Source organism: Siphateles boraxobius, unplaced genomic scaffold (genome assembly GCF_051911475.1).
Source record: "Siphateles boraxobius isolate OS27281-9 unplaced genomic scaffold, OSU_SipBor_1 46, whole genome shotgun sequence".
NCBI lineage: Eukaryota > Metazoa > Chordata > Actinopteri > Cypriniformes > Leuciscidae > Siphateles > Siphateles boraxobius.
This window is the reverse complement of record NW_027509097.1, coordinates 5,632,942-5,658,426: the sequence shown is the minus strand read 5'-3', so window position 1 is coordinate 5,658,426 and position 25,485 is coordinate 5,632,942. Positions and strand designations below refer to the sequence as shown.

The window sequence follows — 25,485 nt, the reverse complement described above, 5'->3', positions numbered from 1 at the left end:
TTAATGGTAAGTTAAAAAGAACATCTACAGACTTTTTAGTAGAGATTAATTACTTTTGTATTATGTATATCTTTGACACCCTGTGTGTGTCAATAGAATACACTCGCCAAAATTACCAATGTGTGGTTCAAAACCTATGGCTAGGTTTCATAATGTTTCACTTTTTGTAGGCACATCAGAGGGACACATCTCCCAGGTTCGCCCACATATGGTAAGAATGAATTTCTGCCAATTGGTACCTGCGACAGGTGTTGAATATTCTTAATTTTTTTTCTTAGTTTTTTTATAGATCAGAGAATGGAATCTCCTGATTCAGTGTAGAGAGTTAAAGGCAAGTAATTAAGGAATTTATTTACTAAATATATAGTAATATATTTACTAAATAATTATCTTCCTATTTAAATCTATTCACCTTGCTTTTACATTCAGTCCTCCTGTGTGTCTGCAGGTCCTTTAAAGGGAAATGTCTATACTAAAATTCATTAAAGGGACTATTTGTAGTTTTTAACGGCCTCTAGCGGTGATGTTTCAGATTGCAACCAATTTTTACAAGAGCGCTCGAGCGAGTGCTCGAACTCAAGAGCGAGCACTCATGGTACCGGCCACACTGAGACTTTCAACACACGGAGAAAGCATCAAAATAGGGATGAAAGCCAACTCCGGGTCTGTTTTTCTACCTAAAACAAAGCGGAGGTCTCTCCATAATTCAAACGCTCTGCCGATGTTGATCTGTGTTTTCGTCTGAAGTTGATCCGATTCACGTTTGGCATGACGAGCTTCAGCAGATAAAACTTTTTTTAGTTTTTTATATTTATGTGGAGTTTGTGTTGGGAGTCTGTGTTGTGCTGGAGGCAGGTCGTTTTTTGGTGTTATCAGACTCCATGTAGTTAGCTGCAGTGCCGTCGCATAGACTGTATATAAAAAGGAGAGAGGCTCGGGAGCGCGCATCACGTCACATCCGATGGATTTCGCGGTAAATCCGACCCGGAGCCTTCACATAGAAATAGGAATACTGGCCTTCAGTGGAAATAGCAAAACCCGACAAGTGGATCATTGTAATGTGTGATTACAACCCTTTCACACACAGGCAATATAAAAAGGATTCATTTTAGAAGAAAAGCTACATATAGGACCTTTAAGTCTTGAATTTGAATTCAGCATGTTTTTACTTAAATGTAAACATTTTATCAAATGTTAAGCTTCCTATAATTTTGTATTACATTTGTAATGTATAATTAGTCACATTTTCAAATATTTTCTAACATCTCTTTTTGTTTTTATTTGTTTAGGTGCCTTTAGGTGGAAAAAAGGAGGCCTGCTACAACCGTGCAAAAAATGGCTCCGTTACGACCATGAACAGCTCGTGGTGGAAATCCCTGAGTTCATCAGAGTAATGTTTAATTTCTTTCTTTCTGTAGTAGGCTACCTTTCTTTCTTTCTTTCTTTCTTTCTTTCTTTCTTTCTTTCTTTCTATCTTTGTTGATGAGTTTCCATTGGTATTTACAGATACAGGTCGTCATAGTTTTCCAGGCTCTGCTCCTGGCATTTGCTTTATAAATTCAGATATAATAATTCCATGTAATTGTTTTAAGTCATCCATTTTATTATATTCTGTGCACAATTGTATTTTCGGTGTGCTTTGTTTTAAAGTCACCACAAAATGCCGTTTTTTTCTGAGTTTGATGTTATTTCCTGTTCAAACAGTTTGGGGGCATAAATAAATACATTTGCATGTAAACTGGAGGATTTTGATTCAAAACCATTTGCAGATCTACATGGTCTCTGATTGAAAGGAGTTAATTTTAAAAGACTGGCATAGAATCCTGCTGTACATAAAGCAATATTGTTTATGTTTATTGTTTCTATGTTGATATAAAAGGTTAACTAAATGGTTTAATTTAAATTGAAAAAAATATTAAATATTGAAAAAAATATCACTACATGTTCAAAAAAAGCATTTATACATTTATTCAAACAATACGTTTATTCAGAGTACAATCAATACATTTAAAAAAAATATATTAAAATTTTACATTTTCAAAAAGAATCGCTACTTTTCCAAAAATGATTCGCTACTTTAAAAAAAAAGAATTGCTACATTTATACAAAAATGCATTTATACATTTATTTAAATAGCATCAATACATAAAATTAATCAATTGCTTTTAGTTACTTTTTCTAAAGAATCGATACATTTTTCAAAACTCGCTACTTTTTCAAAAATGAATTGCTACTTTTTCAAAAAGAATCGATACATTTATACAAAATGCATTTAAAAATTATTTTTCTAAAAGAATCGTTACTTTTTCTAAACGAATCTATATATTTTTCAAAAAGAATTGCTACTTTTTCAAAATGAATCGCTACTTTTTCAAAAAGAATCGCTACATTTATACAAAATGCATTTATACATTAATTCAAATAGCATCAATACATACAATCAATCAATACAATCACTATTTTTTGCAAAATGAATCGCTACTTTTTTTTAAGAATTGATACTTTTTCAAAAAGAATCGGTATATTTTCCAAAAGAATTGCTACTTTTTCGTAAAGAATCGCTACTTTTTTAATTGAAATCACACTGTGCACATCTTTTTTACTGCGTCACCTTTTTTATTATCACTTTTCTATGTAATCAGTGCTGGATTAAAAATATTGATTTTAATCGCTTCTCATTTTGATTAACCGATATCAATTCTTAAAGAGATAGTTCGAAGAACTACTACTTTCAACCCTCATTCTGACACTCTGTCTGAAATGATCCGTTTATAAGGGGCGGCTCCTTTAAGGCTTGTCAGTAAACGACCACTGTTCTGATTGGCTTACATTAATGCATACTGTAGGAAACTGTTTTAACGCCAACTCGCTATTGCACGTAGGCTAAGTATTTGAAAACATTAACCATATAAAACCGTCATTTACAGACAAATCATTATAAAATAATTTACTTACGGGTTGCCATGCAGCTGTTGTCAGATCCAATACAGTGACTGCTTTATCTGTCAAGTACAAGTTTTCTTTGCAAACTCCATTACATTATGCATCTTTTACAAAACAATTTGCTGTCAAAATCTCCACACAAACATACAATCCTCCAACGCAATCCGTAATGAAATTAGATATAAACCATTCACTTGTTCCTGATTCTGGTGAATTCTTGTTCCTGATTCTGAAGTCTCTACAGAAATGAGCAAATGAGCTGTTTAAATAGAACATTTACTCTTCCATTTGTCCTCTTGTCAGCACTGGCCTACTGCATGCACGTATAATGTATACTGTACATTACGGCATCTGTATACTGTACCAGTATACAAGTTTTTAGTTATACAGTATCTGTATAATATATGACATCCGCAACGCTCACATCCGGTATAATCAAATTTAATCCAAATAAAATATGAATTAAAATAAAATTCATAAATTAAAACTAAATCCATAAAGCGATGACATGATGTGAACTCCTAAAAGGTTCTATATTACACCTTTTCTTCTAAAAGTGCATATATTGAGACAAAAAAAAACTGCAAGACAGTACCGTCAAACAGAATAGTTTTATTTTTCTCACTAAGTTTGACACATTTGAGGAACAGACATACAACCACTCTCGCTTAACATTATTCTGCAATTCAAAACCATCGTACAGGCAAATTTCCCAGGGAAAAAAATCAGTGAATCTGCCGCTCTGGATCAGAATAACAGGGAAACCAATCCGGCGTGTGCCATATCACGTGATACATTTCTTTGGCAGAAAACACATACAGTACTTTTCTTTTACCTCCTGAGTTCCCATTTGATCTTTCAGTAGTTTAAAATTGTTGAATCAAATACAAAAATAGTACAGACTGTTGTCTAGTTCAATCTAAGCTAGACGGTTACACAGAATAAACGCCTTCACGGGCAAACAAACGAGAGTAGCGTATGGAGATTTAACGCACAGAAATGTGCAGGTAGCATCGAATCCCTCCGCACTGTACACTGTTCTCAGTCACATCTCGTCCTCCTTGATCAAGTCCGATGTGTTGTTTCCCAATTATGTGAAAAAAAGTCACAAGATCATGTCCATTTTGTACAGCAGTTTAAATTGTTCCTATTGATCAATTTATAAAGTCCAACATCTAGTTCAGCATGAAATTCTGTTAAGCGTTGCAGCTTGCAATGCTAAAAGCATTTATCCGTTTTTCAAAGTTCAAGGAAATATAAAACATGTGTTGGCTAATAAATAACACTCTTTATGTATGTTATTAACACTCTGATCATGATACAACCCGGCTTCAATCCTCAAAAGATAGCAAGTACAGCATCATTTTAACAGGGTGAATACAGGTAAAGTGCAACACTTTCTGGTCATTTGTAATCACCTTTATTTTGAATAATATGATTTAAATGGCTACATTAATGTTAATGATGATGATTTAGCTTAAGTGTCCCTCTTCACCAGTAGTCACTCTAAATACATCATTAAATACATGTCAGACCATTGAAATCCCCCATTACATAATATGTTGTCAATTATCTATTGTTTAATATTTATTTTTGAGTATTATGAAGATTTTCTACTCGCCTACTCTTAAAACTTCAATACTTTAAAAAGGTAATCATTTCACTTTTATATATTACTTCATGGATTTAGCTGCAGATATTCAAAGTCCAGCTCATTTGAACATAATTTCAAATATCAAAGTAATTTGCCTCATGTGCAAATTGATTTGAAGCACTGAGTCAAGTAAATAAATAACAAACATGATCTAAAACACTAAGCAAATTATGAAGAAAGAGATTTGATAATAAAGTGTGATTATTAATAAAATCGTAAAAGTGGTTTCAAAATGCCATGTCACCATAACACAATGCTACTCTCAGGCAGGTAACATACACAAGGCAGCTGTGTGTCGTTAACTTCATTTTAGTCATGAAAACACTTAAATACCCTCTCCTTTTTAAACTCCTCCTTTACAAACACACTGCATTGGTATGTCACAGTAAAAATCAGTTCGGTTTAGTTTTGTTACATTTCGCTAAGATGGTCTCTTTCAATTTTTGATGCAGTAATACCTTTAGCGTCTTTTCAAACACTTTCCAAAAATACAGTATATGATGTTGTAAACAATCATAGTCAGTTTTCAGTAGGTCCATAAGAACAAAGCAGATCCATCCAAATTCTCTTTCATTTATAATATGCTAAATTTTAGTTTGTGTTTGTTAATAAGTTTAGTCATTTCCACGTGTTTCTTCTTCTGGGCCCTTTTTAAAAGGGCTGCTCTGAAGTGTTTGCTGACATTAAGTGGCACCGTCTTTGAGGAAATCCAAAAACGGTTCCCAAAGAGATCCAAACCTTCTTCTTACTGAGGGGTCTGTCAGTGCAGCTCACTGTTGACATTAGTATGATGATTCACTCTCTTTCCCCGTCCTCTCTTTTCCTGCTACCTTCAAAATAGAGGGAAAACGTCTCGGTTATGTATGTAACCCTCGTTCCCTGAGTACGGAACGGAGACGTTACATCGGATGACGACGAATGGGGTTTCGCTTAGAAAGCCTATCAACTTCGAGTATTACAAAACGAGCCAATAGCAAAGAAATGCCATGGGTCTGCGGAATTTGCATAGTGTATCTCCGCCCCACCTCGTGGGTATAAAAGGAGGACGCCGGCAACATGCAGATATGTTTCTTCGCTGAGGAGCCAAGACTGAGCTCAGGCGATCCCCGCGGTACAGCGGAAAGTGGCAGGCAGACGTAACAGACGTTCCCTTTCGTTGTCACTCTGAGTTACGTCGGATGACGATGAATGGGGTTACCAGTCTAATCACGCCACCTTCTTTAGCACAGGAATACCAAGGTACACTGGGAAGCATATCCCATAGCTTAGAGGAAATATGCAATTATTGCCAACCCAGAGGGGGGGACTTAGAGAATACACATATGACCCAGAGGGATGCATATGGAGAACACTGGGGTGTCCAGCCGCAGGTGGAATATTTCAACCCCAGGGGTGGCAAGGTGGCTTGCCAAGAGAAAGACACATGCTCAGAGAGGCTTACAGTGGAAATACACATGTGCGGGTCGCTCAGAGGAGGGAGCATGCACATGGGAGGCACCTAGCCGACGCGCAGGCAATAGACACTGGCACCGACGTCAGGAGTGCTGGAGGAACTCAGGGCTTTCGGAGAAGCTCACCTGAGGGGAATATCGCATGTATCCAGTCCGTGGAGTGGAATGGCGAGCAAGCGAAGACACCTAAGCGGGTCCAGTAATAGCTGGTTGAAGCGAGTACATCAGAGGACACTGGCTCCATTTGGAGATTGTAGAATCTGGCGAATGTGTTAGGTGTCACCCAGCCTGCAGCTCTGCAGATGTCTGTTAGCGAGGCGCCATGCACTAGAGCCCAAGAGGACGCCAAACTCCGGGTGGAGTGGCCAGTCACACCAAGGGGGCACGGTCGACCTTGCTGCTGGTATGCCAAGGCAATGGCGTCCACTATCCAGTGAGACAACCTTTGCTTGGAGAGAGCCTTTCCCTTCAGCTTCTCACCATAACAGACAAGAGCTGGTCTGAGGTCCTGAAACACTGCGTTCTGTCTACATAGGCGCGGAGAGCGCGTACTGGACAGAGCAGTGCCAAGGCTGGGTCTGCCTCCTCCAGGGGCAGCACTTGCAGGTTCACCACCTGGTCCCAGAAGGGAGTGGTAGGAACCTTGGGCACATATCCGAGCCGGGGTCTCAGGAACACGTGAGAGTAAGCCGGTCCGAATTCCAGGCACGCTTCGTCAACGGAGAATGCGTGTAGGTCCCCTACCCTCTTGATGGAGGCCAATGCAACCAGGAGCGCTGTCTTCATAGACAGGAACTTAAGCTCCACTGATTGCAAAGGCTCAAAGGGAGCAATCTGCAGGGCAGTTACAACCACTGAGAGGTCCCAAGAGGGAACGAGAGGAGGGCGAGGAGGATTCAGTCTCCTTGCTCCTCTCAGGAACCTGATGATCAGGTCGTGCTTCCCAACAGACTTAGCTTCGACCGGGTCATGGTGTGCGGCAATAGCGGCAACATAGACTTTCAGGGTGGAGGGAGACAGCCTTCGCTCCAACCCATCTTGAAGGAAGGAAAGCACGACACTAATCGAACATCTCCGGGGGTCTTCTCGGTGAGAAGAGCACCAGTTGACGAAGAGGTTCCACTTCAACACATAGACGTGTCTAGTGGACGACGCTCTAGCGGAAGTGATGGTAGCAACCACCGCTGGTGGTAGGGTACTCAAACCTGCCTCGTCCCGTCCAGGAGCCACACGGGGAGGTTCCAAAGATCGGGACGAGGGTGCAATAGGGTGCCCCGTCCCTGAGAAAGGAGGTCCTTCCTCAGGGGAATCGGCCAAGGAGGTGCTGTCGCGAGGAGTACTAGTTCAGAGAACCAGGTCCGGGCGGGGCGGCGCAACCAGGCGCGACCAGAATGACCTGCTCCTCGTCCTCCCTGACCTTGCGCAGGGTCTGCGCAAGAAGGCTCACTGGGGGAAACGCATATACGCAGTACATCCGTGCCGAGCGTGCCCTCGGTCAGGGAATAAAACAGGGCGCAATGGGTCGAGTCGTGAGAGGCAAACAGATCTATCTGTGCGTCTCCGAACTGGTCCCAAATCAGCTGAACCGACTGGGGATGGAGTCGTCAATCTCCCGGGAGGGGCTGAAGCCGTGAGAGCTTGTCAGCTGTACAGTTCAGGGCTCCGGGGATATAAATGGCATGAAGCGACCACAGATGCTTCTGACTCCATATGAGGAGGTGGCGGGCGAGTTGCGACATACGGCGGGAGCGTAGACCACCTTGATGGTTGATGTACGCTACAGTGGCGGTAATGTCAGAACGGACTAGTACGTGGTGGTTCTTGAGCACGGCCCGGAAGCGGCGCAAAGCAAGACGTACAGCCAGCAACTCGAGGCAATTGACATGCCAGAGGCGTCGGGGTCCTGTCCATGAGCCCGCGGCAGCACGTCCATTGCACATGGCACCCCAGTCCGTGGAGGAGGCATTTGTCGTTACAACAACATGCCACAAAGTTCCAGGGGCACTCCGGCCCGTAGAAAACTGAGGTTCGACCACGGGGTGAAGGTCTGACGGCAGGTCGAAGTAACTGTTACTCGGAGGGTGCCGTGTTGCCATGCCCACCTCGGGACTCGGTCGCAAAGCCAAAGCTGAAGCGGTCTCATATGAAGCAATCCGAGCGGCGTTGCCGCGGCTGCAGATGCCATATGCCCCAGGAACCTCTCAAAAAGTTTCACTGGAACGAGCTAGGTGCTGGAGCACTAGGTCCCTGTGTTCGCAAACCTGGTCTCGAGTGAGCTAGGATCAGCCAGTCGTCGATATAGTTCAGGATGCGAACCCCGTGTTCACGAAGGGGAACAAGGGCTGCCTCGACGACCTTAGTGAAGACGCGAGGAGACAGGGCTAGCCCGAAAGGGAGAACCGCGTACTGGTATGCCTGCCCCTCGAAAGCAAACCGTAGGAACGGTCTGTGTCGAGGGAGAATGGAGACATGGAAGTAAGCGTCCTTCAGGTCGATTGCTGCAAACCAATCCTGAGGCCGCACACATTCGAAAAAGCGTTTGGTAGTGAGCATCTTGAACGGCAGCCTGTGAAGGGAACGGTTCAGCACGCGCAGGTCCAGGATTGGCCGTAACCCACCGGTTTTCTTTGGGACAATCAAGTACGGGCTGTAGAAGACGGTCCTCATCTCGGCCGGAGGGACGGTCTCGGTCGCACCCTTCGCCAGCAGGGTAGCGATCTCTGCTCTCATGATAGGGGCGTTGCCACCGACCAAAGTGGAGCGGACTCCCCTGAAGCGGGGAGGAGACCGCGCGAACTGAATTGCGTAGCCGAGCCTGATCGTCCATGCGACCCAGCGGGACAGGAGGGGAAGCTCTAGCCAGGCTCCCAAGAACTGTACCAGCGGGGTCATACGAACCACAGACTTCCCACCGGTGGTGCAGCAGGGCGGAATGACTGGCCCAGACGTGGACGGCATAGTGGCCCGGTGTGGGGGCACAGTCATTAACCGCGCCCTGACAGAGGAGTCCAGGGAAGGATGAACGTTCCACGGGGGTTTGCTCTGCCAGGGGGCTGGCGACAGAGGCGGATGAGAGCAGCACGGTCCGGGGACGGCGCGCACTGTCAACCGGCTCTGGGACAGAGGAGGACGAGGGGTGCACGGCTCGGGGGCGGCGCACCGTGTCGTCCGAGAACTCTGTGTGCTCAGGGATGAACATGTCACTTCTTGCTTTAACCACATTAGGGTGCTGCCCACCCGGGGGTGAGCAGCAGGGAGTGGAAAACAAAGGATTCTCTCCCGGCCCTACACCGGGTGAAGGAGTGGTACTGCTACCATCTCCTGAGCAGTGACCATCATCCCTGAGCAGCCCGTCTCAAAGGTTCCGCTTGGCCCGGCGTTTAGCGGGGGTCTGGGCAGGAGAGGGCTGTGGCGTCCCCCTGCGGCCTCCAGAGCCAGGCGGGTGAATGGGCGGGCTGGAAGCCTTCGGCGGTGGGCAGACTGACGGATCTGAGCGGACGGTGGGGCCGTCGGGACAGAATATGCCTCAGTTTGCTCATGGGCGGTTGAGAACTGTTGTACAGCCCTGAACTGCACCGCCGAAGGGCTGACCTGGGATATGAGGGTGTCGGGCAGACGGAACCGCCGGACATCCTGTACATCGGACAGGTTAAGCCACAGGTTTGAATGGTGTACATCACCTGACCCAGGGAGTGTGCGGCCACTTTCGTCGCTCGGGGAGCAAGGTCAGTGGCGGCGCGCAGCTCAATGAAGAGCCCTGGCTCAGTCTTGCCCTCCTGCATGTCCATGAACACCTGGGCAAGGAAGACCAGCAGAATGGCCATGGCATGCAGTGAGGCGGCTGCCTGTCCTGGGCGCTATAGGATTTCACCACAAGTGTAGACGAAAAACTACAGGCTTCGGACGGGTGCTTAGGATCGCGCCGAGAAGAAGCACTCTGAGGACACAGTTATTTTAGTATCACAACAGAGCGTTCAACCCCAGTGTACCCATGAGCAGTGGCCATGGGAAGGAAGTGTGGAGGAGATCAACGAGGGATGGCTGGAAGACATGGGGATCTTCGAGGATTTTGAGATCTCCTGATGCACATCCGGGAAGAAAGGTATTGGGGTTAGACGGCGACGAGAGTCAGCGACCACCCCAAAACCAATCGTACAGCAGCGAGAGCTCAGGACAGGGTGGAGGGTTCCTGGGAAAGCATGGCCGTCATCTCAGGATCTGACTCGACAAATGCCATATGCACACCCGAAAGTGGCAGCACTGTCAAATCTTCATTTCCTGAAGATTCTTGCCCGCCCTGTGATGCTGCGATGGACAGCAGATCCGATTCTGCAACGTCAAAGGAAACCCGCGGGGAGTCCAAAGACGGGCCCGCGGGCGTCACGTGATCGTTCACGGGTTGCGTCAATGAAGAGGGGGGCGTGGGGCACGGACCGATAGTCGGCGCGTTGTTCCACACCAAGACCCTCAGGTCACCCTGGCCACCAGCCGAAGTAGCACCTCACGTGCAGAGTGTTAGATCGGGGTGTGGATGAGGGGACTCTCTCTCAAACAAGATCATTGAGTCTCGACCGTAATGACGCGATGGTCACGTTCCCGCGGGGAGAACGTGAGTCATCCGCAAACGCTGCTCTAGCGTGATCAAGCCCAAGCACGCAGAGCAGAGAATGTGGCCATCAAAATCGGAAATGAGCCAACCGCCACCAGAAATGCACGGGCGAGCCGTCTTTAAAAAGACGCGCCGCGTGCGAGCTCTTTTGTGAGAGAAAAGAAACTCTGAAAGTGTTGAAGCGCCCGGGGAGAAACACACTCACTGGCAAACCACTGCACAGATAAGCAGGAAGCGCGCACTCGCCGGGAGATCGCTCGAGATCACACCAACACCAGAGAATCTCGCTCGTCTGTAAGAAGCTGACAGTTCAGAGATGGCTTTTGGAGTGAAAAATTAACTTGGCTCCGAAGCGAAAACATATCTTCATGTTGCCGGCGTCCTCCTTTTATACCCACGAGGTGGGGCGGAGATACGCTATGCAAATTCCGCAGACCCATGGTATTTCTTTGCCATTGGCTCGTTTTGTAATACGGGAAGTTGATAGGCTTTCTAAGCGAAACCCCATTCGTCGTCAACCGACATAACTCGGAGTGACAACGAAAGTGAACACAACTTTACATTAGCTTTATATGTAATTCTTATCACATATTATTGCATAATAAATGTCTAAAGCTTTTGGAAAATAAAAAAAGATTTTACTGTAGAATAAATCTGTTCAAAGACATATTATGTGAAACGTATTCAAACTTAAAAAATCTAAACATTATGTACTTTAAACCTTTTAATACAGTTTCCAATTTATTATTTTAATAATAATAATAATAATAGTAATAATAATAATGTATACGGTTTAAAGGGGTCCTATTATGTCCTTTCACAAAGTCTTGATTTTCTTTTTGGTGTGTACTAGAATAGGGTTTCATGCTTGACTGTTCAAAAAATTCAATATTTTTCACATATTTTACATTATTGCAGCACTTCTCTTCCTAGTCAGTCTCAAATGCACTGTTTCGATGAAGCCCCTCCTTACAAAATACGAAATGTGCTCTGATTTGGTTAGATGGCCCAGTGTGTTGATTGGCGAACCACTTAGAGCGTGTTTTCCAGAAATGTCACTCCCCTTACTACAACCATGAGTTTCATCTGCTCAGGTGTAAATATTAACAATGGCGTCAATTATTGCCATTCCAATATGAGGTCGATTCAGACCCTGAGAATGTTTTCGAACAAGAAGATCGCAGATAATCTTTGCAAGCATGGATTTTACAGGGCGTTTCAGAGTGGTAGGCTCCTAAAGATCAGTGAACAGTCTTACAAAAGCAAGAGCCCCGTAACTAAACACTTCATCAACATTGTAATGTTAGCTGGCATGCTAGCGGAGCCACAAATAATAAATCATACATGTTGTGATCCATAAACAACTGCTTGTCCTGGCGAAGTTTGAGCCGCTCAGTCTTTCAGGAGAAGCTTTTGTGCATAGCAGCCATTGTACTCTCTTAGGTTCTGGAAGCTGTCCTCCATAAAATGTGAAGCACAGCGATAAACATTGGGGCTATAATGTTCAGGAACAGTGTTAAAAATAAATTTTTGCAACTGTTTTCTAATTCATCCACCTTAGGAAGGCCAAACAAAGGGGTTTTGGAACAGGAGTGGAAAGAAAAACAGTATCTCTTCAACACGCTACTAAAGCAGGTGGTCTTCTTCATCTTCTGTAGCATAGTTCAACCATGATTCCCCCTTTTTTGCATATTCTGTGGGCGGGTATTTTAAATGAGTGACATTGTGACTCCACAAGATCCGGAAAAAGCATGTTGTAGTCCCAACGAGCCGTTTGTTGTAGTTCTTGAAAACGGTTTTCTGTTGAAGAGATTATCTCCTTTTGGAGTGGACTTTGAGCTTTTTAACCTTGCAGATCTTTTATTAAGTTAAAACAGCAATATTATACACAAAAGTCGAAAAAGTGAAAAAGCATAATAGGACCCCTTTAATTGTATATTGTATATACAAATGTTTTAATGTTTTAGATTCCGTTAATTATAAAACACTGCTTCAAACATGCTGTCTCACCTCATGCAGAATCCATATCTGAATCCGAGACATGTGTAATGGAGAAACGTGACACATTGGATGGAGAAATGGTAAAACGAGAGACTTGTGCAACAGGTTTAGTGATGCCAGTCGGTAGGCTCGGCTTTGTAGTGATGTCCGGAGGAGCCACCTCGGAAGATGTGGGAAGGGGCAACAATGGAAAATCATCTTCCCATTCAAATCCTGCACCTAAGATTAAAGACAAAGAAGGATGGAAAATAGATAGTGTGATAGATACTTAAATATTTTGTGCAGCGAAAAAAAGAAGAAGCTTACTCTCTTCTGACATGTTTCCATCAGAAGATTCATCGGAAGCATTGACTTTTTCCTGTTGGTTTTGCACTTTACTCTTTGCGCTCGATTTGCTTGTCTCTCCGCCCAAGGAAAAACTGTGATCTGCCAACTCTCTGGTTGGACTTTCCTGGAGGCATTGACACAAAATTTTATGATTAAACTTCAAAAGTACTCAAATGTGATTCAATATGTCATTCAAAAACCATCTTGAAATACCTGGACAATACATACCTGGTCAAACAGAAAGACAGTGACATCATCGAAGAATGACACCACCTTCTTTTTGCTTTCCATTTCATCAGACAGTGAATCACCGAGCACCACTGGCATCTTAAGTAGGCTTCTGAGTTTGTGTGCATCACTGCAATCGCTCACAATAATAGGAACGGTCAAGATCTCATCCTCGCTTTCTTCGCTCTGCTCCTGGATGCTGTATGTGCGCAGCTCCTCATCGGATTCATCGCTGTCTTCAGAGTCACCATCTTCCTCATCTGCCTCCTCTCCATCTGTGGGAGATACCCGTCCTTCTAATGGAGGGGGAGGAGAGCCAGAACGTATAGAGCTTCGTTTACGTCCTCCTTCTTCACAGTCCTTCCTCCTGGATTCCAGCCCCTCATGTGTAGAGAAACTGTGCCTTCCTGCTGTTTCCTTCTGAGACGCTAATTCCTCTTCTGACAAAATAGTACAGCCCACATCTTTGAATATGGCCGCTTCATTCTCATCAACGAGGACCTCTGAAATAGACTCAATTTTGGTGTTTACAACACCGCCTTCAGAAGTTACTTGGTCAAGAGTCAGACTATCTTCAATGCCAACTTGTGTGAAAGAGTCCTCTTGCTTTACATCAGGACCAAAACAAGTATTTGAATCAGATACTTCAAATTTTGGTGGTGCAAGTTCTGCAGAAAGATCTGAATCTATACCAAGATTTTCATCATCATCATCATCAAAATGATCTTCTATGGCAGACACTTCATTATCAGGAGGTGAGAGGGACACACTACAGATTGTGTCGCAAGCAGACACACCTTCATCTCTCTTAGAAGGATTGTTTGAGGTGGAATCATCAGCCTTTTCTGGAGTATTTTCATGGCCCCTTGTAGATGGCATATGATATTCAACTACCTCTGTCTCCTTCTGTGGAGGAAGTAGCTCCTCTTTGTCTATCATTTCCTCCAGTCCATCTTTCTGATCATCAAGTTCATTGATGTCCTCTTCACTTTCTTTATCTTTCCCAGCATCATTGTCAGAGAAGTAGGCCGAATCTCTGTATGGAGTATTATCACTCAGTGCTTTCAGCTCTCCATCATTGCTCTCAGATGTTGTAAAGGCCATTACAGTATCAACATTGCCCTCTAGCTTCTCATCCTCTGCCCTTTTAATCTCTTGTTCTTCGCTGACAAAGTTAGTCGCAGATGTTACCTTACCCAATGGTTGGATAAAAGCCTTGGAATCTTGTAGCTCATGGGGTTCCTTTAGGACAAACTCTGGAGATTCATTGTTTTCGGTGTCATAACCACTGTCCACAGTCTTGGGAGAGCTTGATGGGTGGATGGAGGCAGGGCTGAGTGTCTGACTAGAACATGCTGTAGATGGTATGTCAATGGAGTCCATGGAATCAGGGGTACCAACCTGCTTTTGTAATGACTTGAATGTTGGATTGGCGTAGTCAACATTTTCTGCTTCTACTGTGAATTCACAAAAAATCCCTGAGGTTACATCAGTGATGTCATCATCACTGCAGTCATCAATCTCTACTAGGCTGATACTAGAGCATCCACGGTCCACACCGCTGTCCACTGTCTTACTCAACTCTGACTCTGGCTCTGATTTGGGTAACTCTGATAGGGATTGTTTCAACTGTGAAGGGATGACAGTAATTTCAGTTTTAGGATCTGCTGGAGATGCATCTTGATGCAATGCTTTTTCTTGTTTTAAGTTGGTTTCCCCAGCCGCAATATCCACATATTGCTCTGAAATGTCAAACTCTTTGGCTTCTTCCCTTGATGACTCTATTTTGGAGACTATATGTCCAGCAGATAAAGGTGCTTGGCCTAGATGTTGTTTTTTTGGGGGCAATGTCATGGTTTTCCCTGGAATACAGTCGATCATGAAGCAGTTTCTCACAAGTGTTCCTGTTAGAGGGTCTACAAAATGTGAACTGCTCAAAGCTTGACAACATGGTACAGGATATACTTCAGCCTCTCTGGGTTCATGGCACATATGAATATACGATCTGCACTCAGGTGAAGGATTTGAAGTTATGTGTCTTCCATGCACCAAGCAAGTGTTGCTTTTGACCGTTGTCTCTAAGTAGTCAACCGGTTTAGCCATATGGTATGGCAGGGTCTGCTCTTCTGGCCATGTATCCTCAATGTCTGTCATTGGCATAGTGTAGTGGAAGTCTGCATACGAATCCTGGAGACAAGACCCCTGCCTCTTATGCAGAGTCATTGTGTTTGTATTTGCTTGATTGCCGGTGGACCAGCTTCTTCCTCGTCTCTCCACAAAAATGTCTTCCTCTTCATCAGAGTCGCTGTCATCTCGTCCTACAAATATAGCACCACCTGACGCCATGTCAATACAAACTGAGTTGCTACCTGGCATAGTTTTCCTCAAGGAGCCCATCATATCATAGTACCCTCCTGTAACATTCTTCCCTATAATGGAGCCTTGGCTGTTCTCCAAGTAAGGATCAGCATAGCCTTGTGGAGGACTTCCAAGTGATGGTGAGATGCCTAAAGGGTCCTCCAGTTCCCCAAGAGCCTGTCTCAGACTTCGAGACCCCCAGCTCTCGTGTGGAGGCTGTGTTGGGTCTCGTATCAGGTAGTGCTCCATAACATTAGGAGGTGATGGTTCATAGTAGTAACCTCCATCCCTGTCTTTGTATGAGACATAGTGACCAGACTCCCATGCCCTAAGGGGGCTACCATGTCCCAAAAGAGGCTCCATAGTTAAAGACATGGCAGGACTGGTATCAGAGTCATAGGCACTGCTTTTATGGACATCTGCTGACCAATAAATGTCTGGTTTAGCTTCAGGGGGACAGATTATACAGTCCCCAGAGTCTCCACTACCTGTTAGAAAGCTTCCATTGCTGCCCCCGAACTCTGGACTGTAAGCACACATGGTGAAATCCATATCAATATTGCTTTGTATTGGTTCCTCAATGCGGATATAGTATTCATTACTCACTGATGGACTATGGGCACTCAGGACTGGTACCACGACAGGGGTATGTAGTTGTTTGGGCTCATAATATGAAGGAGAAACCCCTAGGGTGAGTCCTTCAACAGAACAGCCCCCCACTATTCCACCTGGAGGGTAGTAGACCTCCTGACAGTGTGGATTGCTTTGACCCAAAGTGCCTGTGGTGGATGAGGAATGGTAGTGCTGTTCAGCCTGTGCCTGCTCCCACTTGTACTCAAAGTTGAGGCCATGGCTGGTTTCAGTAACTGTCAGGATGTCATCTCCAGATTCTGAATGGTAGCCGTCTCCAGTGGCGAACTGCTCCAGTAGGGGGAATGATGAAGTGGTGGTTGAGAGGGGCATGTTAATTGCAAGTGCACCAGCTCCATGGAGATTAGCATGATTTGTGTTTGGTCTCATGGAGTTCCAGCGTCTCTCAAAGTCTTCCTCAGCCTCACTGGCTCCTTTGGCACATAGATAACTAAGCAGCAGATGAACTTCTTCTGCATTTGGCCTCTGGTCAGGCTGAAGCCAACAGAACTGCATTACTTCATACCTGGTAAAACAGAAACACAAACACATTTAAGGCAAACACAGAAAAATACACTGCAAAAATAACTTCTTAATGAGCTTTTAGTTTTTTTTAAATCTAATTTTCAGTAAAAATAAATCACAAAATTCTTAAAACAAGATAAATTTACTTGAGAAGCAACACCGCATAAGATATTACATTTGTTAATAGTTTGCATATTAAATATAATTGTATTTTTTAGTACGGATGGGAAATTTTTTTCACTTGTTTTCAATTTGTTTACATTTGTCACGGATGGCTGCTACATAAAAGTGCATGAACGCGAAAATACCATAAGAATAGTCTTTAATCCAAAATCCAATGGATACATAGGAGAATCACGGGGGAACACAACCACTTAACTTAGACATTACAACATTCTTTTTACATTCCTTTTTCAGTTCTTGTTACAGTAGTTTTTTTATTTAAAAAAATCGGACCATTCACTAAGACAAAATGTATTTTACGTATTATTATTATTATATTCAAGATACAATCTATAAAAACAAGTCTTAATAACTAACACAGTGTTGGTCCTCTAGTAAAATTATTTTATTTTACGAATTTTTAGAGATTGTAACAGAAAAATAATATTATTAAGTATTAAAATATATAGTACAAAAGAATGTATGTATAGTATGAAAGAAATTCGATCATGAATGTGATCTGAAAAGAGAGAATTAAAATAGTTTTAAGAGCAAGGACTCCAAAAGACAAGAGTGAAAATTCTGAGCTAGAAACTCTAGGTAATGGTTAATGAAATGAGTAAGAAGAGCAACATAAAGTTTATTAGACACCCACCAGCGGTCAGCAAGAGGGTACTTAAGAATGGGCTTGGGCAGCTTCAATTGTTGTTCTTTCACAGCATAGCTGAGAACCTGTCGGTCTGAATAATGGCGGTACGGCTGATTCCCCAACTCAAACAGCTCCCAGATGGTTACACCAAGTGACCTATGTACCGAGAGAAAGTACAACATATTCTGGTAACTAATAGCAATTACTGCATCAGTCAATAATGACTTATCTATCCAGCCATATAGACACTGCAATAATATAGGTTTTTTAAGAGGTGGTGCGTTCTTCCTAAACAGCCTAACTGCAAAATTATAAATTCAACATTATATTTATGTTATACTTCCTGCACACAGATGCAAAAATTTGCTATTTGTTGATGCATTGAGTAAAGGTACAGACCAGATGTTGCTTTCGTTGGTTTGGTCCACCACCAACAAGTTACCATGAACCTCATCCACCAGTTCAGGGGCAATCCAGCGTAAAGGAATCCAGGTCTGGTCTGATGTCACAAAGTAGTCGTCCTGGGGATGAACAGATATGAAGAGTGAAAAAGCTCAAAACCAACTTTGAAAAGTAAATTAATGTAATCTAAAGCTCATTGTGGCGAGCAGGACGAGGTCGAGGGCTGTGAGAGGACGGCGCGAGGCCGGTCCCGTGATTACTGATGAGCGACACCTGCGTGACGCACCGGTCTCGTATCTCTCGTCCTGCTCGCCACACTCATGTTTATTAGTTTATAGATATATATATATATATATATATATATATATATATATATATATATATATATATATACTGTATAGATAATAAAATTAAAGATTTAAATGTCAGACCTTGTACTTGTTGTGGGATAGTCCATAGTCTCCAATCTTGACATTTATGTTTGAAGTTAGCAGGCAATTTCTTAAAGCCAGATCACTGCAGAAAATCAGAGCAACATAAATAAATAAATAAATAAATAAATAAACATATGATGAGCACCTTTTGAAAATAGAACATGGCCTAAATGTTTTCATACCACTAACTAGCTCAAAAGATAACGATGTTATTTACTCAATTGGAACCACATGTAGAATGAACACAGTAGTAGTTACAAAGTAGGACAGATGCAGTGCCAGAAATAGCCATCATTTTACTTGTATTATGATGTTACTTTCCAAAAATAATTCTCTTGTCTTCAGGAACCTGTTCAAAGTATCTTGACAAGGACATGTTGTAGTTGCTTGAAGAAGTGTGGTGACCCCCGGCAACAAAATCACTGATGCTGGAGTGGAGTAAAAACACTCAGGCAGCACCAGGAGTTTGTTGCAGGGAGAAACCAAGAAACAGGAAGCAGGGGAAGCAGATATTCCCAATCATTAGCTTCATACTCATACTTTAAATCTGATGGCAGTCTCCCAATAGTCTATTTGAGAATGAAAATAAAGGTTGTGATGATAACTATTATACAGTACTTCCTAAAATTAAAGGATTCAAAGGTTCTCTAAACAAGAATTTGCACATTAAAATATAATTTTATACATTAAACTATGTATGAAAATGTTGGCTGACCTATGGGTGAAGTTGTTTTTGTGAAGGTGAAGCAGGCCTGAAGTGATCTCACACGCCATTCTCTGAAGCAGGAAGGGGTCAGGGGTCAAGGAATCTGCTGCCCGGCAGCTGCGCAGGTAACCTTTAACATCACCCTGTTATCATGGGAAAACAAATGCTAAAATACAAAGGTAAGGTGTAAATTCAAGTCAGTATGCATAATCTTTAAAATAGTGTGCTGTCAGACTGATTTGCCTCAGCTATTCACTGGGGGGAGTTATATAACAAGACCTTATTAGGTCAGCAACATTTGATGTTGTTGCTAAGGGTTGATCTGTTGACTTAAATGATGTAGCACATGTGACCTATCTAAGCAATGACAGGAGAAGAATGATATAAAATAAAGCAGCACACTATCGTGTGTGGCTCTTGCATATAAAATAAAGTCCAATTACATACAAAACAAGCAGGCACAACATTAGGGTGTTGTGCATGGTTGCCACGGCATTGCTATATGGTTGCTATAGTATTATGAGGGGTTTCAGTACATTGCAATGTGGTTGCGAGGTAGTGCTCTAGGTAGAGTGTTCTAGGTGGCTGCTAAGTGGTTGCTTACTAGCCCAATTCTATAAAGATTACAATATTCTGGTCTCAAGATATGGACTATGGGATTTTTATCACCTGTTTTATCATCCACCAGGCAAAAATCATCGGGTTACTTACAAACAGTGTTAAGGAAAGTTACTTTTAAAAGTAATACATTACAATATTGAGCTACACCCTAAAAAGTAACTAATTCTGTTACTTAGTTACTTTTAATGGAAAGTAATTTGTTACATTACTTTTGCCTTACTTTTTATCACCTGGGCTGGGCTTTCTTGTTTGTTTTTTAATAACAAACAATTGTTTGGCAAATTAAAGTCCCTTTCACGAAAATGCAACACAGTAACTTGCGTTACTTATTTGAAAAAATAATGCTTTACATGTTACTTGAAAAAAGTCATTTGATTATGTAACTCACGTTACTTGTAATGCGTTACACACTGCTTACAAAAATACAGTTCTTCCCCTCAAATTCGCTTGATTTGAGGTATGAATTGTGTTTATGAGATAAGCCAAAATGTAACACTTTAGGTTAGAGATTTTAGAGAGGAAAAAGCACAAAAATTATAAAATAAAATAAAAACAGAAAAACAGAACTATTAGACTCACCAGTGGGCAGAACTCCATGACCACTAAGTAGGGTGTGACCTCTGTGCACTGAGCGAGGCATTGCACTAAAGCCGGATGCTGGAGAGACCTGCAGAAATAATTTTACCCCAATTATCAATGCAATACACAACAGTCAGTCTCCACTTTAGTTTTAAGGAGATCATTCAAAAAGGAATATTCTGTCATAATTTATATTCACCCTCATTTTGTCCCAAACCAGTATTATTTTTGTCTGTAGTAGAACCCAAAAGAACAATTTTAAAAAATGTCTCTGTTCGCTGTTTTTTCTCTCTCCATACAGTGAAAGTCAGGGGGGTCAGAGTAGTTTTCATTTTATGGGACAACCCTCTTCAAAATGTCTTATTTTGTGTACAGCAGAAGAAAGTAAGTCATACAGGTTTTGAACAGCATGAAGAATGACAATATTAAATGATCCTTCTGTCATTTAATCCTTCTGTCATCTGATCCTTCTGTCAGATCCTTGATCCTTCTGTCCACCCTCTCATCACTGGGCATCACTGTAACTTCCCTCCACTGGTTTGAGTCCTATCTCACAGGTAGGTCCTTCAGGGTCGCATGGAGAGGCGAGGTATCCAAAGCACATCAACTGACCACAGGGATACCTCAGGGTTCAGTTCTTGGACCGCTCCTCTTCTCCATTTACACCACAGCACTGGGACCCATAGTACAGGCACATGGTTTCTCTTACCATTGCTATGCTGATGACACCCAGCTCTACCTCTCATTTCAACCAGATGATCCCACAGTAGCTGCACGTATCTCAAGCTGTCTGGCGGACATCTCGGCATGGATGAAGGAATATCACCTGCAGCTCAACCTGGCAAAGACTGAGCTTCTCGTTCTCCCTGCCAATCCATCTCTACAGCACGACTTCACTATCCAGCTAGAGTCATCCTCAATCACCCCATCAAGGTCGGTCAGAAATCTTGGAGTAATCTTTGATGACCAGCTAACCTTCACAGACCACATTACAGCCACGAGACAGCTCGATCATGCAGGTTTGCAATGCACAACATCAGGAAGATCAGGCCTTTCCTAACTGAGCATGCAACACAACTTCTTGTCCAGGCCCTGGTTATTTCTAGGCTTGATTACTGCAATGCTCTTCTAGCTGGACTTCCATCATGTGCAACTAAACCCTTACAAATGATCCAGAATGCTGCTGTTCGTCTTGTCTTCAACAAACCCAAAAGGGCTCACGTCACTCCTCTGTTCATCTCCCTGCATTGGCTACCACTCGCTGCTCCCATCAAGTTCAAGGCGCTGACACTTGCTTACAGATTGACCACTGGCTCAGCTCCCTCCTACTTTCACTCGCTCCTACGGGTCTACATCCTTACCAGAAGCCTACGATCGGTCAATGAGCGACGGCTCGTGGTACCATCACAGCAAGGCACAAAATCACTCTCCAGAACATTCTCATTCACGGTTCCATGTTCCATGCTGGTGTAATGATCTCCCCACCCTCGTCCGGAATTGCAGAATCCCTGACAGTATTCAAAAGACAACTGAAAACTCATCTCTTCCGTGAGCACTTAATATATAAAAAAACAAAAAAAACAAAACCTTTTTCTTGAAATCTTCGCTTGTCTGGTTTATGCTACTCTGAGCAATGTTTGAACTTTGAATTCTGAGCACTTCTTACTTTGTTTTTCCCTCTCCACGATGACTCGCTTGGTTTAATCCTCAAATGTAAGTTGCTTTGGATAAAAGCGTCTGCTAAATGACTAAATGTAAATGTATATGACAGAATATTAATTTTTGAGCGAATTAACCATTTAATGTCCTACATTTTAGTATGTCATTACAAATGACTCTTTTTTTTTTACAAGACATTTTACCCAAAGCAACTTAGGGTTCTAAAACAACACTGACCCCACTGACTTTTACTGTATGGAGAAATAAAAAAAGGCAACACTGACCCCACTGACTTTTACTGTATGGAGAAATAAAAAAAGGAAACAAACAGTGACATTTTTCTAAATTGCTCTTTTGGGTTCTACTACAGAAAAAAATAACAAAATAATAATACAGTATATTTTTAGGACAATCAGCCTAGAAGGGGTTTGAACCTACAATTAACACATCTCCTTATTCATTCTTGCAAAATAAATTAAATGAAATATATAAATGCAAGATTTGTTTACCGGTATGGCCGAGCCTCTTCCAGGAAATGCATCTGGTCCTGGACACTGGCACTGGCCTTCAGTTCCTTCACCACCGCCTGGGTACTGCTGAGACCAGAGTGAACCTCCCCCAACAATACCTGAGAATGACACCCCACAGACACACATATACACAAACACACAAGGGAAAGACAACAGAAACACACATACAGGTATGAACACAGGGAAAATGGACAACACACACAATTATGGACAGGGTGACACAGAAAGACACAAACAGATGTGCACAAGAAGGAAATGGGCACATAGGAAGGCAGGAAGGAAATCGAAGACAGACAAACAAACCCAAAAAGATTTAAATCAAGTCCAGGAATCATGCGTTAAGTTGCTCAAAGTAAAATGCAGAAAGACAAAACAACACAAAACCAGATGAAACATCCGTAAACATGCAGCCACAGAGACACAGACATACAGATGGACATACCCATTCAATGGAAAGTTGGGGTAATTGGGGTAGTGTGTGTGTGTGTTTATGTATGTGTGTTACAAAGACAAAGAAGTAGAGAGAAAGAAAAAAGAATGAGAATGAAAGAGGCACAAATTATTCCTATGAAATATTAAAGTGCTTCTGGAATTTACTGCAACACAGAAATTCTCACAGGGAACAGTCAAGACACGAGTCTCACATCAAAGCTTGAGTATTACTGAGGCATGGCAAAGGTAACACTGCATGGAATATATTTTTACATCCTTGGTTCTAAACTACAGAGCTAAACCGAGCTAAACCTTTGATCCGTAGCAGTACACGAGGGCGTCCATGTCTACGAAGTGGACAATCAAAATAAATATAGAATAAACAATAGACCAACTAGACTTACCTTGCCAAACCAGCCATGTCCAATCTCCTTTATATAAAGCAAACTATGGCGGCCAAGATCTGTGGATCTCAGGAGCTGGACTAAAGGATGATTATCAGACAGAGACAGAGCAATATATTAATTAGCAACATGGACCAGTGGCAAAATCTGGCATTCAAAAACTAATGGAATCAAAAAAAGTTGAAAATATTGAAAAGTGACGTAACACAAATACAATATACTTCTATTGTGCAGACGATCAGATGTTCTTGCTTCTATTCTATTGCTGGAGAAGATGATCATCAGGATGATCATATGTTGACAATATAATTTGAAATAAAAAATGTATTAAATTACAAAAAAGCAGAACAGCAGCATTTTCAGCATTTCGACCCCCATTGCATAATACATATTAAATCATTGCATCGTCAAATAAACAAATGTATAAAAACGAAACTGATAAAATATAGAAAATAGAAAAAAATTAAACCTATGTAAAATGCAAAAAACAACAAAAACTTGTTAAACTCGTTAAATAATTAGTTAAACAATATTTGAACTGTTCCAACATAACACACCCTTAGTGCACAACTGAGCGTTGTAAGTGCATTACGTTGAATTCTCATCAAGATTTTCCTCCAGCAAAAAAAATCATCCTCCAAATATCCTCTCCAAAAGGCAGTGAGCAATCTTCTGAGCAAGAGTGAGGTTAAACGGCACAAATTCAAATTCGAGAGTCTGTCTAAAGAGTTCTCGCCGTGATCTATCAAACTGCTTGAAAAGCATTTTTCTGAAATGCAGAAATCAGAGAAGGCAGGGAATGGATGAAGACTGCTGCTGTAGAGATAGATTTGACCAGTGATTTTCTGTATCGTTCAACCTCCCGTCTGACAGACCCTTGTATATCTCTATCGTCTCAAAAAGCCATAACAGTCCCTCTCTCTCTTTCTCTCATCTCATCGTGCTTACACACAGACAGTTTATTGTAAGGGTGCATGACATACTGTCTCACTCCCTGTTCTCTTTTTATGCAGCAGCCATACTTTACGCCCATGTGATGTTGTAGAGGCTGTTCATTCTGCCTGCCCCCTCAGAGAGCCCTCGCTGGGGAGAATTCGGCTCTTTGTCATGCCGGCGGTGCTGCTTGGTACCACTGAGAGGATGGAAACACTAATGCTATTATTCCTGAGGTTTCTAGTTTAAGTCTGGAAAAGCAAATGGCTGGTAAACAAATCAGAATATTTAATGTGGGAACGGGATACTACATATTATATTACAATAACTGTTGCAAACAGCCATACAGCATTTATGAAGCGATTGAAGATAGTTATAAATTGCATGGATTGCAATTACGTAAAATTCATTTTTGAATCAAATCAATGTTTATATCCACCATTAGCAGCACAAAGCCAATAAGAAAGAAAGAAAGAAAACAATCAAAACTTTTTGGTCATTTGCAATACAGCTGAAATAAAATATAAATATTAGATTGAAAATGAATCTAAAAAAAAAAAAAAAAAACGAAATTCAAAAATGATGCCCTGGCAACTAAAATAAATAAGTTTACTTTAAAATGACTAAAACTGAAATAAAAATAAATTAAAGCTATATAGAAATAAAAAAGCAAAACTAATATTTTTAAAAATAGTTTTATAATGACTAAAATTAAACTAAAATTTAAATGAAAACTCAAAGTATAAAATGAAAAGCTAATTCAAAATATGAACACATACTATAATAGTATTTAAATAGTAGTAAAAACAGAACTATATTAAACTAAATCTCTAGTATGCTGGGGAAGAAGTGAACGATAAGTGAGTCAATTTGGACGCTGAAGGTATACCGGAGAGCTGGAGCTGTCGCAGAAACAGCTTCATCATATATAGCTACTTTTATCTTACTTTAGAAAATAAACTTTATATTGTAATTATACATACCTCCACACCAACTTTGTGGTTTCATCGATACAATAAATATTAATTTGTGTTCACAATCATTAAATGAATAATTAAACACTCATCATATCATATTATTAACACGTACATTGTTTTGTGTTCACTGTTCAGATAGCAAGGCGACCGTTATGATTTCATTAGAATGAATATGCTGATTAACAAATATTTTTAAACTATCTACCAAATTTTAATTTCTTCCTTTTAGTCTTGTCAGTGCACCTTGGTAAATTACTTAAATTACTTGGTA

At 41.9% G+C, this 25,485-nt stretch overlaps 1 protein-coding gene across 6 annotated transcripts in view; it reads right to left on the bottom strand.

Annotated features, from left to right (window-relative positions):
• Positions 1-3,535: 3,535 nt before the first annotated feature.
• Positions 3,536-25,485, bottom strand: part of aatkb (apoptosis-associated tyrosine kinase b) — a 65,796-nt gene continuing 43,846 nt past the window's right edge. For 2 of the 6 annotated variants that reach the window (XM_077200361.1, XM_077200363.1), the window contains 11 exons: positions 23,305-23,384; positions 22,448-22,566; positions 20,280-20,367; positions 19,089-19,222; positions 18,371-18,455; positions 17,937-18,058; positions 17,544-17,693; positions 13,214-16,727; positions 12,965-13,109; positions 12,668-12,877; positions 3,536-5,427 (listed from right to left, as the gene is read on the bottom strand). In XM_077200361.1, coding sequence (XP_077056476.1) covers positions 12,669-12,877; positions 12,965-13,109; positions 13,214-16,727; positions 17,544-17,693; positions 17,937-18,058; positions 18,371-18,455; positions 19,089-19,222; positions 20,280-20,367; positions 22,448-22,566; positions 23,305-23,384 — 4,646 coding nt within the window. In that variant the 3' untranslated portion in view covers positions 3,536-5,427; position 12,668. Of the gene's footprint in view, positions 5,428-12,667; positions 12,878-12,964; positions 13,110-13,213; positions 16,728-17,543; positions 17,694-17,936; positions 18,059-18,370; positions 18,456-19,088; positions 19,223-20,279; positions 20,368-22,447; positions 22,567-23,304; positions 23,385-23,525; positions 23,570-23,861; positions 24,237-25,485 lie in introns of those variants that run through there. The other 4 variants (XM_077200365.1, XM_077200366.1, XM_077200364.1 and 1 more) reach the window with 4 other exon arrangements.